The 16276-nt window shown below is 37.7% G+C and overlaps 1 protein-coding gene across 2 annotated transcripts in view; it reads left to right on the forward strand.

Moving 5' to 3' along the window:
* The window catches only part of FMR1NB (FMR1 neighbor), a 34408-nt gene extending 18707 nt beyond the window's left edge, over window positions 1-15701 (forward strand). Inside the window, exons 3-6 of one of the 2 annotated variants that reach the window (XM_027054768.2) lie at window positions 513-653; window positions 2029-2125; window positions 13912-14063; window positions 15535-15701. In XM_027054768.2, the coding sequence (XP_026910569.1) occupies window positions 513-653; window positions 2029-2125; window positions 13912-14029 (356 nt within the window). In that variant the 3' untranslated portion in view covers window positions 14030-14063; window positions 15535-15701. The remainder of the gene's footprint in view (window positions 1-512; window positions 654-2028; window positions 2126-13911; window positions 14064-15534) is intronic. The other variant, XM_027054769.2, reaches the window with a different exon arrangement.
* The last annotated feature ends 575 nt before the right edge of the window (window positions 15702-16276 follow it).

Consider the following 16276-nt stretch of genomic DNA (forward strand, 5'->3'; position numbering starts at 1 on the left):
AGTCCTTTTAAAACTACCTTACCAATGACCTGTTAACAATTTACATTTTTCTGCCATTTATCTAGAATTGAAAATGTGATGTTAAATAACTTTGTGGTAATTTTTAGCTTAACTCTTTTTTTTCAACATTCATCACCATTTGTACATGTCATTCAGTCTTTAAATGTACCAGTTTGAGGGGCGCCTGGGTAGCTCAGTCAGTTAAGTGTCCAACTTTGGCTCAGGTCATGATCTTGCAGTTCAAGCCCTGTGTCAGGCTCTGTGCTGACAGCTCAGAGACTGCAGCCCACTTCGGATTCTATGTCTCCCTCTCTCTCTGCCCCTCCCCAGCTCATGCTCTGTCTCTGTGTTTCTCTCTCTCTCTCTCTCAAAAATAAATAATAAAACATTGAAAAACATTTAAACGCACCAGTTTGAATACTTTTCTTTTTTTGTCTTGCAGTAATTATTTAATTAAGGAAAGTGCTTATTAACCATACTGAATTATTTTTCTTGGATTTTGTTGGTAAAAGCATGCACTCCAAAGCAGAATCAGGTGGTGAAGGCTTGCAACGAGCAGCAAGATTACAAGAAGACTGAATGTTTGGGATATAAATGCTGTTACTCATCCTTCAAGATCAGTAACATCAACTGTTTTGTCCCATTAAAGGATAGTAAGTTCATCCTCTTACATTTATTATATTTATGTTTTTAAAAATTGAAGAAATAGGTCACAATGGCATAAGTTTAAATTTGGATCTCTCAGCTTAACACCGAAAGGGGGATCCCAGCCCTCGAGCAACACTGTCTGTAAAAGTCCAGAGGTGGGCAGGCCTCAATTCATCAACAGTTTCGGCTTAGCCTTTGATATGACTTTGGCAGTTCAAAATTAGTCTCCTCTTTTCTTTTGCTTTAGTCGATCTCTGTCTTGTTCCAGAGATTCCAGGCTCTGTGAGATCTAACCTTCAGTGCTTGGAAGAAGATACCAGTTGAGCATGCCTTAGCTTATTTTTCTCTTCTCACCTTTTCTTCCTACTTGAGTAGAATTCTTCCCGTTTATCTTGTCTTCAAACATAACGTTCAAAGTATGTAACAATAGACTTGCATGTTCCTTGTTAAGGTTTGTTTATTAGTTTCTCTTTGTTCTATTGTTTTTGAATCAGGTTCTTAAGATTTGTTTTTTCTTTAAAAAGTTTTGAGAACTAGACCATCTGTTTTTGCTCCTGCATTTGGATTGTGGGGACATATTACCAGTTGGTCCCATGATGGACATATTAGATATGATTAAACACTAACAAATACTACAAAAAGGGTGCATGCAAAACAATGTCTTAGGTTAATATAGTCCCTATTCAATTTACAGGTCTTTGTTGAACATCTAGTATTAATAATGGAAACTGAAACCTGATCATGAATACAGTATTACAGTTTCAGCACTGTCACACGGTGTTTATAATTCATTCATCAGTTTAGTCTTTATATTATGTGTCAAGAAACATTCAGCCTTTGTGGAGGGAAAAATTGTACCGTGACTTATAATTCCCCAATCATATTAGAATGCATTTCCAAATGAATATAAGAATAAAATATGCTTATTCACCTGCAAAGTCTTGATTTCTTATTTAATGTTTTATAATTTGAAGTAAACATTTAAGAAGCCATTCCTTTAACAAGTCAACTATTCGTAGTTTAATTCCCTCCTTGAGTGCTCTAGGATGTATAACATATGGCCAAGAAAAAAAACACACTTCGGCCATAGGAAGAAATATATAGTATGAGTCATAATAGTCTGTTAAGAAAAACAGTAGGATCATTTTGTTAAGGTTTCCTTAGGGAGGCATGTATTTCAAGTGTAGCTTTTAGTTGTATTTCAAGATTTCATAAACTCCTGCTACTGATAGAGTAGCAAAGATATTTACCTGTCATATAAGAATACTTCTCTTTTTTGCTTCATTCACTGATAGTTGCTTATAAAGGCTTTATGAAAGAGCTCAGATTTTCTTCTCTTGCTTAAGTCATAAAAGTAACAGAATATAATTAAACCAACAGAGCCTACACAGATGTTCCGGATGTTTGGACTTGGTGTGATCGGCATGATCATCCTGGGATGTGTGCCCATTTTTTGCTGCTCTCTTTGGCGGAGGAGGTAGGCAAACATAAACTTTTATTTGCTGATTGCTGAGTGTATTTGGATATTTCTGTGTAGACACATTTATTCATATGCACTAGAAACACGGGGATTATGTTTGGGTCCCTTTTGTTTAAAAGAAGGTAGCTTAGGAAAAACATAAAATAGAGTTACCATAATATTTTTTAAATTTTTAAAAAATGTTTATTTATTATTCTGAGAGAGAGAAAGAGTGAGTGAGCGCAAGCGAGCAGGGAAGGGGAAGAGAGAGAGGAGATACAGAATCCAAAACAGACTCCAGGTTCTGGGTTGTCAGCACAGAGCCCGATGCGTGGCTCGATCCCACGAGCTGTGAGATCGTGACCTGAGGTGAAGTCGGACACTTAACTGACTGAGCCACTCAGGCGCCCCAAGTTACCATAATATTTTCAAATACATGTTATTTTCTTTTTCCATAAATTTAGACGTCCTCTTGGAAGGAAAAATACATTAGTGATCTGGGAGCCTGTGAGTGGAAGTGGTTATTAACTGCAAATCAGAAAGGTTCCTAGAAGTGTTATCACCATCTAGTAAATGGTCATCTACCATTGGGTCTTAAAAGCCTTGGTCTCTCTTCAAACCAGTTTGCATCATGTTTCTTCTTAGCATCTTATATAAAATCCCTGTGGCCTATCAGCGTGATACCTCTAAGGTTTTTTTTTTTAATTTTTAAAAAATTTAATGTTTATTTTTATTTTGAGAGAGAGAGACAGAGCGTGAGTAGGGGAGGGGCAGAGAGAGAGGGAGACACAGAATCTGAGGCAGGCTCCAGGCTCCAAGCTGTCAGCGCAGAGCCTGACACGGGGCTCGAACCCACGAGCCGTGAGATCGTGACCTGAGCTGAAGTTGGACGTTCAACTGACTGAGCCACCCAGGTGCCCCTATACATCTACAGTTTTTTTTTAAAAAAATAGCTCACTACCTCCTGGAACGGTGGGTGTGGAGACAGAGCAGGGCCAGGAGCAGGGTGGTGTGAGTGAGGCAATTAGAGCACAAAATTTAAGGAGACACTCACTCTGAAGTTTGTGCAAGTGGAGGGTCGGCACTAGCATGACCCTGAGAGTATTTCCTTCAGTTCTCTGGTAAAGAAAAGCTACCAGTTGAAGAGTAAGCATCTTTGATGTTTTTATTTGAGTTAATAAGAAAGTAGTGGTATTTGAGTTACCAAAACATTGGTTAGATTTCACAGGAAGATTGAGACTGTACACAAGTTACCTTATTTCCCATAAAGATCATTAAGTCTTTTTTTTTCTTTTTTGTACCTTTTCCTTGAGTTTGATGAATGTGTTACATTCATCACTGTATTTTCAATCCATAGCACAGTGCGTCATGTGTTAAGGTACTTAATACATTTTTGTTGAATAAATTAATGGTTGAGCGAATGCAGAAATATAGTGGATGGCATTGACTAGCCTGGAAGGCAGTCCTGTAGTAATTTAAACTTCTCATCACTCACATCATTTTGTCAGACCATTTTGAAGATACAGTAGAGTCCTAGCCTTTCAACTCCTCCCATTTGCTATATGACAGTTCTCCTGTTAGTTTTCACTTCGTTTTGTATACTGAGTGTGTAATCCCTGTTCTTAGGCCTCTCCCATTTTCTTTGTTCCCACAAGTAATTGAGAATAGGAGTGGAGTTTTTTACCCTTCCTTCTTCAGAGTCTGATTTCAGAAAAAAGATAACCATGAACAAAAATGAAATAATATTTGCTAGCAAATGGTGGCTAGGATTATGCCATGCAGTCTAGATGTCTGGTATAATAGGCCGGTGTAATAATTTCATTATGGCTCCTCCACTGTGTCTCTGCCAAGGAGTTTTAGAGGGATGTTCAGGTACGTTGGATTTTTCTTTAAAATTAATTTCAAAGAATTCTTCCCTGATAATAGATTTTCTTCTTTATATATAGTAAAAACTGTTCGAGAGATTTGAACAGTGTGAATTGTGTATTTATTGAACACCAAAAATTTGGTTTTCTATAGGTTATTTATTTATTTCTAAAATTTATTTGTTTCTTCAGACATCCTGGGTTGTTCTTTGCAACCCCAGAGTATGTGCTTAGTGCTTGCTGCTTAGCTTAATTTCCGGTAACAATGGGTGTGTGCAGGTGGATGGGGCACTGTCAAGATTTTCCTGGTAAGCTGATTTTAGAGGCAAGGAGAATAATTGTGTTCGAATAAAGATCCTATCCTTGATACCAAACAAGGAGCTTAAATGGAAGCCGAAGCCTGCTAACCACTCCTTTCTTTTTGGGGTCAAGATATCCCTTTAGAACTATCCCCTTAACTTGTTTCCTGTTCTTCATTTCCAAGAATAAAGAGATAGATAAAATATTACAGTAGGTAGAATAAATGACCCATAAAAGGGAAATAGATGCAGCGGTAAAATCAATATGTAGTGGTTTAAAAAAGAAAAGGAGGTAGCCAAACACAGTTGTTTATCTAAATCAACTAACTAGGGGCTAAAAGCCAGAAGCAGATCTGCAGTAACATGATCTGGGCCTATTTGTTGGAAGAACTCTTGAGGCATTGGAAGAAACTATTAAGCTCCTCCTCCTGCTGGGTCCTGTCCTTTACATTAACTATACCTTCCTTCAGATGTTGTAGCTCTCCCCTCTCGGCCTCCAGTTGTAAGCCAAAACAAGTGATGTTTTGATGTTCCGTAGCTCCTACAATTTGGACGATGTGTTTTATTCACAGAACGCCTCAGGAGCTAACAACTGGCAAGGGTTAGAGGGATGAAACATGAGAAGTAATATGAGCAGGTGGGAGAAATGAAAGCAGTTTGGGGGAAGAGGATAATCACTTTCCAGAGCCAAATGTATTTTATTCTTTTGGTGTCTAATTCGTGCTTTCTACAGTTGAGCATATTTAGTTATTGCTTGTGCTAGGCATTGTGGATGACACAGAAATGTCTGAGACATAGGCCCTACTTTCAAAGAGCTTAAACCTACCTTAAAATAGGCCCCAAGCATGACATGTTAAATAATAACATATGATGGAATATAATTAAGGATTAAGATGGTGGTGGCAATAACTTACCAAAGTTTTGAGGCAGTGGGGATCAGGATGAATGGGAGAGGGCACAGTGGGCTCTGTGGTGGAGGTACTATTTGAGCTGAGTTTTGAAGGGAGGACAAGATTTGGAGGGGGGGCTCCCGCATAATTCATTACATCCAGATGGAATCTCCTCACTATAGACCCCTTAACTGCTTGTCATTTCTAAGCAGAAGTGGCAGAATTTTGCCCCTGGAATAATCTGTAACGTAATCTCTAGTTTGCTTCTACTTGACTCAAGTTCAGGTGAGGTATGAACCAGGTACACCGAGAACTCAAGCCAGCTTGAATTGGTTGCACATGTACAGAAGAGAGCAGACAGCACTAGTGAAAGAAAGGCTTTCTAAGAATTTTCTACTAATAGCCTTATTAAACTTGCATATAAGATGCGTTTTGAAATTCATTACGTCTTCAAGGTTATGTAAGATCTATTTTTATTCTCATTAATAGGGATCAGAAACCTCGTTAGGTTTAAGTGTCACTGGCAGGCTTAAGACTTACATAGAGATGAAGGAAGGAGGAGATCAGGTGGATGAGGATGAAAGGAAGCAGGGGAGGGGGCTCTAGTGGGAGAGAAGAGAAGAGTGGTGGCTGAATTGTTCCCGTTACAGTAATAGAGTGCCAATAGTTATAGTCTCAAGTGCCATATTTAGTTTCTAATCTTTATCTGTTTTTAGATGAAGTTTAATCTTTATACATAGACCAGTTAAACATCTGTGTATTATATAGTGATATGATACTTGAGTGTGTACATAGCTTTGGTAAGGTGGAAAATTCAAATATTATAATACCATGCCTATTAAACTCAGATGGAGTGCATTTTCTTGTGTTTCTTTCTTCCTCAGATTGGATTTGCAACTTTGAATTAAGAAAAAATCCAGAACTCAGTCTGAAAATGACAAAACTATGTTTTCTTTCAACTAATAAAAAGCCATGTTTTTTTAAGATTGTAGATCATCTGATACACAGATGATGTAAATAGCACATCCCCCATACACTTTCAACGTTGCTACTTGCCAGATGGCTGTTACTGAAAATTTCTACATTTAGACAAATCCTGCTGCGTGATTCTCTGTATTATAATGTGGTTTTCATTATGCAGATAGTCTTAATACCACTTACTTTTTAGAATGGGAGGTAAAGAATTGGGAATAAATGTGTCAAAGATTGCCTAAAAATCATCACCCATTGAATTTTAAAAATAGGCATTTACATTTTCAAATCTCCATGTTTGTGTGTTTCATTATACTGTACAACATAATTAGTAATGTTATTTTGAAAAGCTTTATGCAGTAATTAGCCAACTGCTGAAAGGTTTGAAGTTCCTAGGATTATATACATGTGAATTCAGAGAAAGGAAATAAAGTCTGTAAATTTTAAAAGTATGGCTAGTCTGTAAGAACTTTGATAAAATATGATCAGATGAGAATGTGAGCAAACTGGAACCCTGCTCTAACATGACTCACTATAGATTTGAAACTCACATAAAGCCAGTTCTTCTTGGACCCTGTTCAAGGTAATTTAGTTACTGAAATAATAAGAGAATCTCATTATATGCAGATTATATGTCTGAAATGTTCCCATAAGAGAAGTCTGGAGTAGTAGGTACTATTAAAAAGAACATTTTGTTGCCAAGTAACTAATAACCTCAATGCAAAATGCAGTGGCCTTTTCTCAGTTCCCATCCAACTTGACCTTTTGGTCACATAGAACACTGTTGATTGCTCCCTTCTTGAAACTTTCGTTCCTTGGATTTCATTGTTCCCTTTCCCATTCTGATTCTTCTCGGTTTGTTTTTCTTTGTTGTCTCAGCTGTGGTTGTTTCCCAAAGTCTTATTCTCATCTACCAAAGAATATTACAGGTATGTAGCAGAAAGAACATGTAAAAAGATCTATGTTCTAGTTCTGCCTTTTTTACCAGTTTTATACTGAAGTTAACTTCTTTTGGTATTGGTTTTCTCATAAAATTAGGATAGAGAATTGAGTTAGATAATTTCTAAGGTTCTTTCTTTTTGGCGTTTAAAAAAAATTATGGGTGGGGGGGGAGAGAGAGAGAGAGAGAGAGAGAGAGAGAGAGAGAGAGAGAATCTTAAGCAGGATCCATGCTCAGCACAGAGCCCTATGCAGGGCTTGATCCCACGACCCTGGGATCATGACCTGAGCCAAAATCAGAAGTCAGACGCTCAACTGACAGAGCCACCCAGGCGCCCCTAAGGTCCTTTCTGATCATAATATTCTGGGCTTCTCTGAGTGAATGAGTCTTTCAAATCTGAATCCTGAAATCCTTACCTCTACCTATTCCATATTTCCAAATGCCCTCATGAATTAGATGTTCTGTTAGCACCTTAAATGCAACATGTACAAAAGCAAATTTATCTTTTTTTTTCTCTCAAACCATCTCCCCTTGATAGCTGTCCATTTCTTTCAGTGATTTTTTTAGTCTCCCAGGCTAGAAACCTTTGAGTCATCTGTGACTATTTCCTTTTCGTTATTTTTAATATGTAATCTATTCTCTTAGTCTACCTGTAATTTTTTGGTTTCCTTTGGAATGAGTCTGAGATTTGCCTCTTCTCAAATTTATTTATTGTTACATTTATTGTTACCTTAGTCCAGGTCTTATGGTGTCAATTTCTGTCCTGGGTAAGTGGTTTTAGGAGAGGAGCAAAAACAAACAAACAACAACAACAACCCCCCCCCCCCACCAAGGTGTATTATTCTTCTAGGGTTGCCATAACAGAATTTCAGAGACCAGGCAACTTGAACAATAGACATTTATTTTCTCACTGTGAGAAATCATGTGTCCATGATCACAGTGCCAGCTGATTTGGTTTCTGGTGGGGGCTCTCTTCCTGGTTTGCAGTTGGCCATCTTCTCACTGTGTACTCACATTGCCTTTCCTTGATGCATGTGAGAAGGGGAGAGAGAAAGAGTAAACTTTCTTGTTTTTAATTTAAAAAACTGAAAAATCAGTTTTTATAATGACATTAATTGTACTGATTGGGGCCCCACCCTTATGACCTCATTTAAACTTAATTACTTCCTTAGAGCCCCCTATCTGCAAATTTAAACACACTGGAAGTTCGGCCTTAAATATGTGAGTTTTAGGGACACAGGCATTCAGTCCTATAACACAAGGCTAGTTGGCATCCAAGGGCATAGAAAGGATTGAGAACTGCAGAGGACATTGGAATGAGGTGTTCAATCCAAAGAATTTATACAAGAGAGACTGTAAGTAACTAGGATGGGACTGCAAGTAGGGTTTGGAAGATGGCTAGGAGCTGAGTCCTGGAGAAGGTTCCTGGTACTTTGATAGGAATATATGACTTTGCCCTTAAGAAGGAGGGAATTTGTAAGGGTACTTGCCAAGCCAATTTGAACATATGCCTGGACTCCTAATCTACTCTCCTTCTAATCTATTATGTAATATCCTGCCAGATTCATCTTCAAAAGATAGTATATTATTTCATTTCATTATATTATTCAGGAACTTCTAATCCATTCAAGAATATCTGGATTCCAGACCTTGTGTTAGGTGGTGTGAAGGACAAAATGGTAATTCAGATCATACTCTGCTCTCAAGGAGCACATAGTCTCATAAGGACTATATACAAATCCCCAAAGTAAAAAGTCACACTCCATAAAAAAATTAAAGGTAAAAACAATTAGCATGTTGGCCTTTTCTGGTTTATGTAAATTTTTCAAATACATTGTCTTATATGACCTTCAAAACAGAGGTGCAGGGAAGTTTGGTCTCTTGCTCAAGACTACATGATAGAGCAAGGATTACAATCTATCTTCTGAGTTACTTGCTTTTTCTAGTATAGAAAACAGGAAGAAAAGAAATGCAGATAAAAACACAATGGCATTTTGTTGCTTCAAGCGCACTCAAAGGGCTGTGGCTTTCAAAGTTTTCTATTTTAGACTCATTCTATAATTCCAATACCATTTCTTATAACACTACATGTATCTTTTGTTCCATCCAGGTAGCTATGTTTGTTTTTCTTGGTATACCCCAGGCTTTATTCTTGCCTCTGTTCTTTTGCCCACGTTGCTCCCAAATCTTAGGATTGTTCTTCTTCATCCTCTTCATTCATTTGAATTCTTTCTTTACCTTCATATTGCAGTTGCCGCAACTCGTCCATGAAGTGTTCTGCAAAGGCTCCTGACCCCAACTTTTCTCTTTTCTCCCAGCCTCCTTCTGGACTTGTGTTCTTAACCACATAGTCTAACACATAATTATCCTTTGTTTCCTGTTATTAGTTTTCTTTCTCTGGCTAAATTGTAACTTCTGTGAGGACAAGGGGCTAAGCTTCATACTTCTTTGAGTCTAGAGCTGTGGTTCCCCAAATGAGGTCCCTGTACTAGTCTCACCATCATCCCCTGGGAGCATGTCAGAAATACATGTTCTCAGGCCCTACCCCAGACCTACTGAATCAGAACTCTGGGGTTAAAGCCCCAAGATTTGGGTTTTAACAAGCCCATGTATACTCAGGTCTGAGAACCATAGGTCTCTAAGACTGTTTGGTAGGCAACTCAGTAAATAATGATTGGAGTAATCTAGGCAGTCGTTTGGGTGGATTTTCTATCTTTTTGATGTTGCAAATGATAAATTTTTTGTCTATAAAATTGATGTTACGTTCTTTAACTGTCTTAAAGAATTTGTATTTATATCAATGAATTAGAGTTTGTTAAGAAACATGGAAAAGCCAGCCTATTACCAGTATTTATCATATTCTAGTCTGTAGATGGGTTCTATGGAAGTAACCTTGGGAATATTTAATAATATAGATTCCTAGGCTGTACTCAAGAGAATCTGATATAATAAGTGGGGGATTTGGACCTGAAATGTGTATTTTCTAAAGCACCCCAAATGAATCTGATACATACTCCATTTAGAACTACACTAGACTCTCCACTTCAATCCTTTTTACATTCATTCTTTCTGCAAACATTTATTGAGCTCCTACTTTGGTCTGGGAACTTGCTAGGTGTTGTGTTCTTCTTCTCTATCTGATCATCTCCCTGGGCAGCCTCGCTGTCCATGTTATGAGCCATCTAAGCCCATAGCTTCAGAGTTCTCTGATGTACTCAATTCTGAGTAATCTTTCCTGTATTCTGTATTGGCCAGCCACTTTCATGCCCATATCCTGAATCTTGTCATTCATAAAAAATTGAACCTCTGAGGAGGGCCTGGGTGGCAGTCGGTTAAGCTTCTGACTCTTGATTTTGGCTCAGGTCATGATCTCACGAGTTCGTGGGTTTGAGCACCACATTGGGCTCCTTGCACTGACAGTGTGGAGCCTGCTTGTAATTCTCTCTCTCTTCCTCTCTCTCTGCCCCTCCTGACATGCTCTTTCTCACAAAATTGGTAAATTCCACAAAAAAAATTAAAAAATTGAACCTCAGTGTCTGAAATTTTAAACTTCAAATCTCAAACTATTCTTTGACCATAGGTGCTTTGTCTTCTAGGTTTTTCCCTTCTTTTACTCTTGCTACACCTGTTCTCATTGAGACATCCAGGTTCTTTAATTCTCTGTTTTCCCCTGGTTTTCTGTCTTTTAGCATCGTCTGATTTCTTTATCCAGCCTGGATTCTATTGTCTGATGCATGAATCCATTGTTTCCAGTTCCTTTGTTTCATTAAAATTGAATCCACACCATTTTTCTGTTTCTAGATGTAGGTTCCTGGGAATTCTTAGAGAAAAAAATCTCACAACTATATAGATATGCATCACAAGAAATTCCCATTGTTTCCACTTAGTGTTTCCAGCCACACCACTCTGCTTGATGTTTACAAAGAACATGCTTCTTCACCACTCTGATATTTTCACACAATGTACCACCCACTGATTGAAATGCTCTTATATTATCTTCCCATCTCCACTCTTCTTTATCTGGCTCACCCCACTCTGAATGCAGGCCTAAGCTTAAAGTTCATCTCCTCTAGGAAGCTTACCCCAAACCTCCGCCCCAGACTGGGTTGATCTCTTTCTTGTCTGTTTCCTGTTTGTTTCCTACCAATCTCTGCTTACCTCTGTTTAGATTATCTCGATGTGATAGAATTATCAGTTTATATATCTCTCTTCCATTCTAAATTTTAAGCTCCTTGAGGGCAGGACCCATATATTATTCATTTTTATGTCTCTAGTATTTAGAATGGTGTTTGTTTCAGGAATGAGCAAGTGTGTTAATGAGTGAATGCATATGAGATAAGTCGATCTGTACACTTCAAGTGTGAGTATGCTGGCCACAGTATGACATTTTATATAAAAAGAAGAAAATCACCTCTAGGACTCTGGACAAATCATTTCAACCCTACTTTCCCCCTTGGGCATTCTCATTAGATATTGAGTAGAATATCTAACTTTGGATCTCAGTAATAAATGTTAGAAGGCTGAACCTAAAACCTAGTTCTCTGCAACCTAGACTAGTACAGTACATTTTGAAATAATAAGGTCATGTTGCATTTTTCTTTGTCAGTTAAGGTGAAATTTAGGCCATTAAATTTAAAATAAAATCTTTGTATAAAGAAAACATAGTCATTTTATTTATGTGAAATAAAATATATTGAAGTCACAACATTAGAAAAAAGTGTTAAGTCCCCAATTTCTTATCTAAAATTCTGAAATCCAAAAGGTCTGCAAACCTAAAGCTTTTTTCGTCTTTTGGCAGCAAAACCTGAGCTGACCTGACCTGAGACATTTTTAGTCCTTGCTTGATACTTAAAATGAATATTCATATATTTTGTTGTAGAAATATTACTCTGTTTGATCATGAGATGTTGCCCCGGACTTCATGGGAGTATCATGTAATATTCAGTATGTTATGTCATACTGCCTTTCTAAAACCCCAAATATTCTGCATTCTGAAACACATCTGGCCCCAAGAGACTGAGAACTACAGAGTTGTTTCAGCTATTATTATTTTTTTGATACTGAAGCTAATAGCTCTACCAAGAGGCCATAGGTAAATCATAAATACATTTTTGGCCTTCACCCACTATTTCATTTATGCCTGGATATTTTTTTATGATTGAGAAAAAAGTATTTATTTGCTCCATATCTATTCTTACCTAGTAGAGCTCAGTGACAACCTAGTAATGCAATTTGAGGGGAGAAAAGTGAATACTACCTTCAAAGTCATCATTTCAGGGGCAGGCTTAGCAAGCTCTGGGCCCCACATGCTAAGAACCTGGTTGCTCTTTATAGCTAAGTAGCACCACCTGGAGCCAGGTGTCCTCTTCTGTACACTACCTAGCTTTGAGCTGAGGATAGGACTATGTATCTGTCATTCCCTGTTGGTAATATCATATGCAAATGTTTCTTTCTCTTTTGGGTTTCCATCCATACTTTTGCTTTGAGCATTTTCTAGTTTTTCTCCTTGGCTTGTGCTTAGGTCTTTAGAAAGTGAAAGCTCTTGGGGCACCTGGCTGGCTCAGTCAATACAGCATGCACCTCTTGATATTGTGGTTGTAAGTTCGAGTCCCACATTGGGTGTAGAGATTACTTGAAAATAAAATCTTTTAAAAAAAGAAAGTGGAAGCTCTTATAAATATCAACTAACATTTCCAGAACCCTCATTGGGTACCAGGCTCTCTGGGATATATAAAGTTACAAGGTAAAGCTCTAGCCTGAAGTTATTTCCAAGCTCTGAGGGGGGAAAGGGAGAGGTTTGCATAGTGAATGAGAGATTGCTTTTTAGATTTAGGAAGGTCTGGATTTGAATCCTGGCACCACCAAAGAGTATTCTGATGACCTCATGCAAGTTACTTCCCTTCTCAGTGCCTCCGTTTCCCCACCTGAAAAATGGAAATGCCTCATCAGGTCATCATGAAGATTAAATAAGATCCTGCACATGAAGTGCTTATACACAGGTCTTGGCACATGGAGAAGTCTATCACACTTGTTGTTATTAGTCATTATCTGCTAATGCTGTAGTGGTCTAATGGAAAGAGTGCATTTTAGAGTCAAACAGACCTTAGTTCAAATGCTAGCATCTCCATTTACTATCTGTGTGTGACCTTGGGTGAGTTATCTTACTTCTCCAAGCCTCAGCTTAATTATTTGGAAAGCAGGAAACACAATTTCCATCTTATAGGGTTGTTGTGAGGATTAAGTGAGATCAAGTATGTAAAACACCTGGCCAAGTTCTTAGCCTGTGATATATCGGCTCTCTGGCACCCCCAACCCTGACTGTGCAAATTCAAGGAAGTACAAGATTGAATTCCAAATGATCGCAATAGTGAGTAAAAGTGCAAACTTGTAAAGTTGTAGAAGACAATATAATATGAGCTATTACTATTTAGTTTTGATATTCGTAGGAGGGAAGAATCCCTATAAGCTAGGAATAAAAGGGAAGGCTACCTAGGCAAATAACATAGAGGCTAGGTCTTGAAGGGTGAGTAACATTGATGTCAGCAGAGGGAAGGTAGGAGAGCATTCCTGTTGTGGAGGATCAAATGATCAAAATGACGCTATACAGAGTGATAGTAATGGTGACAATGATAAATATGAGTGAGCCAGGTACAATGTTTTCTATCAGATTTGCCGAATATGGTGAGTTAAGCGGTCAGGTGGGAATGTGTAAAAAGAGTTATGTGGGTAACTAGCCTTTTCCCTGTACCCCATCATTGTTTTCTTTTATAACCCACCATTGTTATTGTTCTATCACGGTTGAGGAACAAGGTTTCACTTTGAACTTTTAATTTTACAGCAAATGGGCCAATCCTTTAGGAAGGAAAGTCAACAAAATTGGAAAGGGTGTGAAGAAACAAAAAAAGAAACTAAAGAAGGATGCTGAGATGTTAGGGACAGCAGCAGAAGATGAGTAAAGTTTAGGTGGTGGAAAGCAGTGAGAGAACAAAGGTAACTGGTGGTAGGATATAAAATTGAAGTGTTTAATATTTGATTATTGTTACCACCATCTTGGTTCAATGATGTATGTATTTTTTTACCCTACAAATGTTTAGACCACAGGATTATCAGGTTCTGAAACCATATTGTCACTAGGGATATTTGGATGCAGGAAGGTGGGCAAGAAGTGTGCCAAGTTGTTTGGGTACAACATTATTTGGTTTAGCCCTTCAGAAGAAACAAATGGAATCTTCTTGCTTTGACTCTGAGGATCCATGAAAGATACCTTTGCTAAATAACAATGGTTATAGTTCCCCATATGTATTGGCCATGGTACATATCCGGGGGAAGGAGGTTCAGGAATCTGACAGATCTGCAATTGAATCCTGGATTCTAGCTGTTAGTTTCAGCTCCCTGTTTCTCAAACTTAAATAATTCAGTATCATAAGCAATTGAGAGAGTGGATCCCAGAATCATACGCCAGGGACTGACTACCTGGCCCTCAGGCTTACAGATCCCCCAGGCTTGGCCTGTGTTTCCACCTCCCAAAGTAATTTTGAAGATCCAACTAAAAATAAAATGGTTGGTAAGAAAAGAGGTATACTTTGGGGAATAGAATATTGGAATGGGGGTCAGGAGACTCAGGCCACTAACTAGTGGCATTTTCACGGGCAAGTAAGTTAACCTATCAGCAACTTGATACCATCAGCTGAAATTTTTGGTGTAGCTTAAACAATATAATGTATGTGAAGATGCTTTGAAAATTATAATACAATACTCAAATTTAAATTGTTAATTTCTAGCCTCAGTTGCAGAGGAGAGGAGTGGAATAATAGTCTGTTGATCTTAGTGTCAGGAGACTCTCGTTTTACTCTCAATTCTGTCATTTTGTACCATGGGAGCTTGGGCAACTCCATTAGCTTTCCTGGGCTTCAGTTCACCAAGCTGCAAAATGAGAAGTTTGGACTAGATGAATAGGAAATGTGACTTATCTAAAAAGAATTGAAATCCTTACAACAAGGCAGTTTATATTTATATATATGTGTGTATATACATATATATATATATATAAAATGATTTATGTAATACATAAGTATATATAATAATAATCATACGTGTATATGATTATACATACCTATATATTACTGCTTTGTATAAGTTTAATGCAGCACATGCATGTGTGTATGTATGCACACACAGACACACATATATGACATAAATAGACAAAACAATCTCTGTGTGCCATTTACTGGGGCATGGAAGTTCACTTTGTTATTCAGAAATTTTCATTGTATTTGCCACAGTGTATTTTGTCTTTACACCTCACAGATAGTACACTGGCAAACTGAAAATACATAAGTTAAAGATAACATTGAATACAGTTTGAGAACTCTGTTGCAGTCATTTCCTGTTCTAACAAAGTGTGATGTATGTATACTAGTCCTTTCGAGTTGTTTAACTCTACTTTACTTTTCTCCTGTAGCATTATTTTCCCACTGAGAAGAATACAAACCATTCCAAGCAGAAGAGACTGCCCCAGTCATCTCAACCTGATGGAGCATTTTAGAAAGACAAAAATTTGTTCTTATTTTTGTCATGTTTACTTACAAATATGAAATAAAGTTGATAGTTCTGTTTTTGTGCATCAAACCAGGATCTGAATTCTTCTTATTAAAACTAGTTTCTACAGAATTAAAAAAAAAATGTATGAAAAGCACCGGTGGCATTTCAGGTCCTATGTAGTGATTTTTGCAACTTGGGTTATGTTATCAATATATACTTCTGTTGGTGTTAAATAAGGCAGAGATTTCATGTTGTTATTCACCTTCTATTCAATGAGGTGGGGCAATGAGAGGAAGGGCAGGTTTGGCAGGGGAAGATGAATCATTTGGGGATAGGCTGTTTGAAGTGCTTATGGACCATCAAGGTACAGATGACTAGTAGGCAATTGTATATAGTTTATATATAACTAGTAGCCAGTTATATATAAATCTATGGGTCTGGAGCTCAGGGAAAAGGTCTGGCTGGATATAAAAGGTTAGGAACCATCAATATAGAGATGATAATTGAAATCATGATTTCAACCAGGAAGAATAAAAAAAGAAGGGACTGGAATAAACTGTAGAGGACCACAAGCATTTAAAAGATTATCAGAGAGACCTGAGAAGTATGAAGAAAAGCAGGAGAGTGCTGTTGGGGAGGAAAAGTTTTTCTATACTTTTCAA

The sequence above is a fragment of the Acinonyx jubatus genome, chromosome X (genome assembly GCF_027475565.1).
Source record: "Acinonyx jubatus isolate Ajub_Pintada_27869175 chromosome X, VMU_Ajub_asm_v1.0, whole genome shotgun sequence".
Taxonomy (NCBI): Eukaryota; Metazoa; Chordata; class Mammalia; order Carnivora; family Felidae; genus Acinonyx; species Acinonyx jubatus.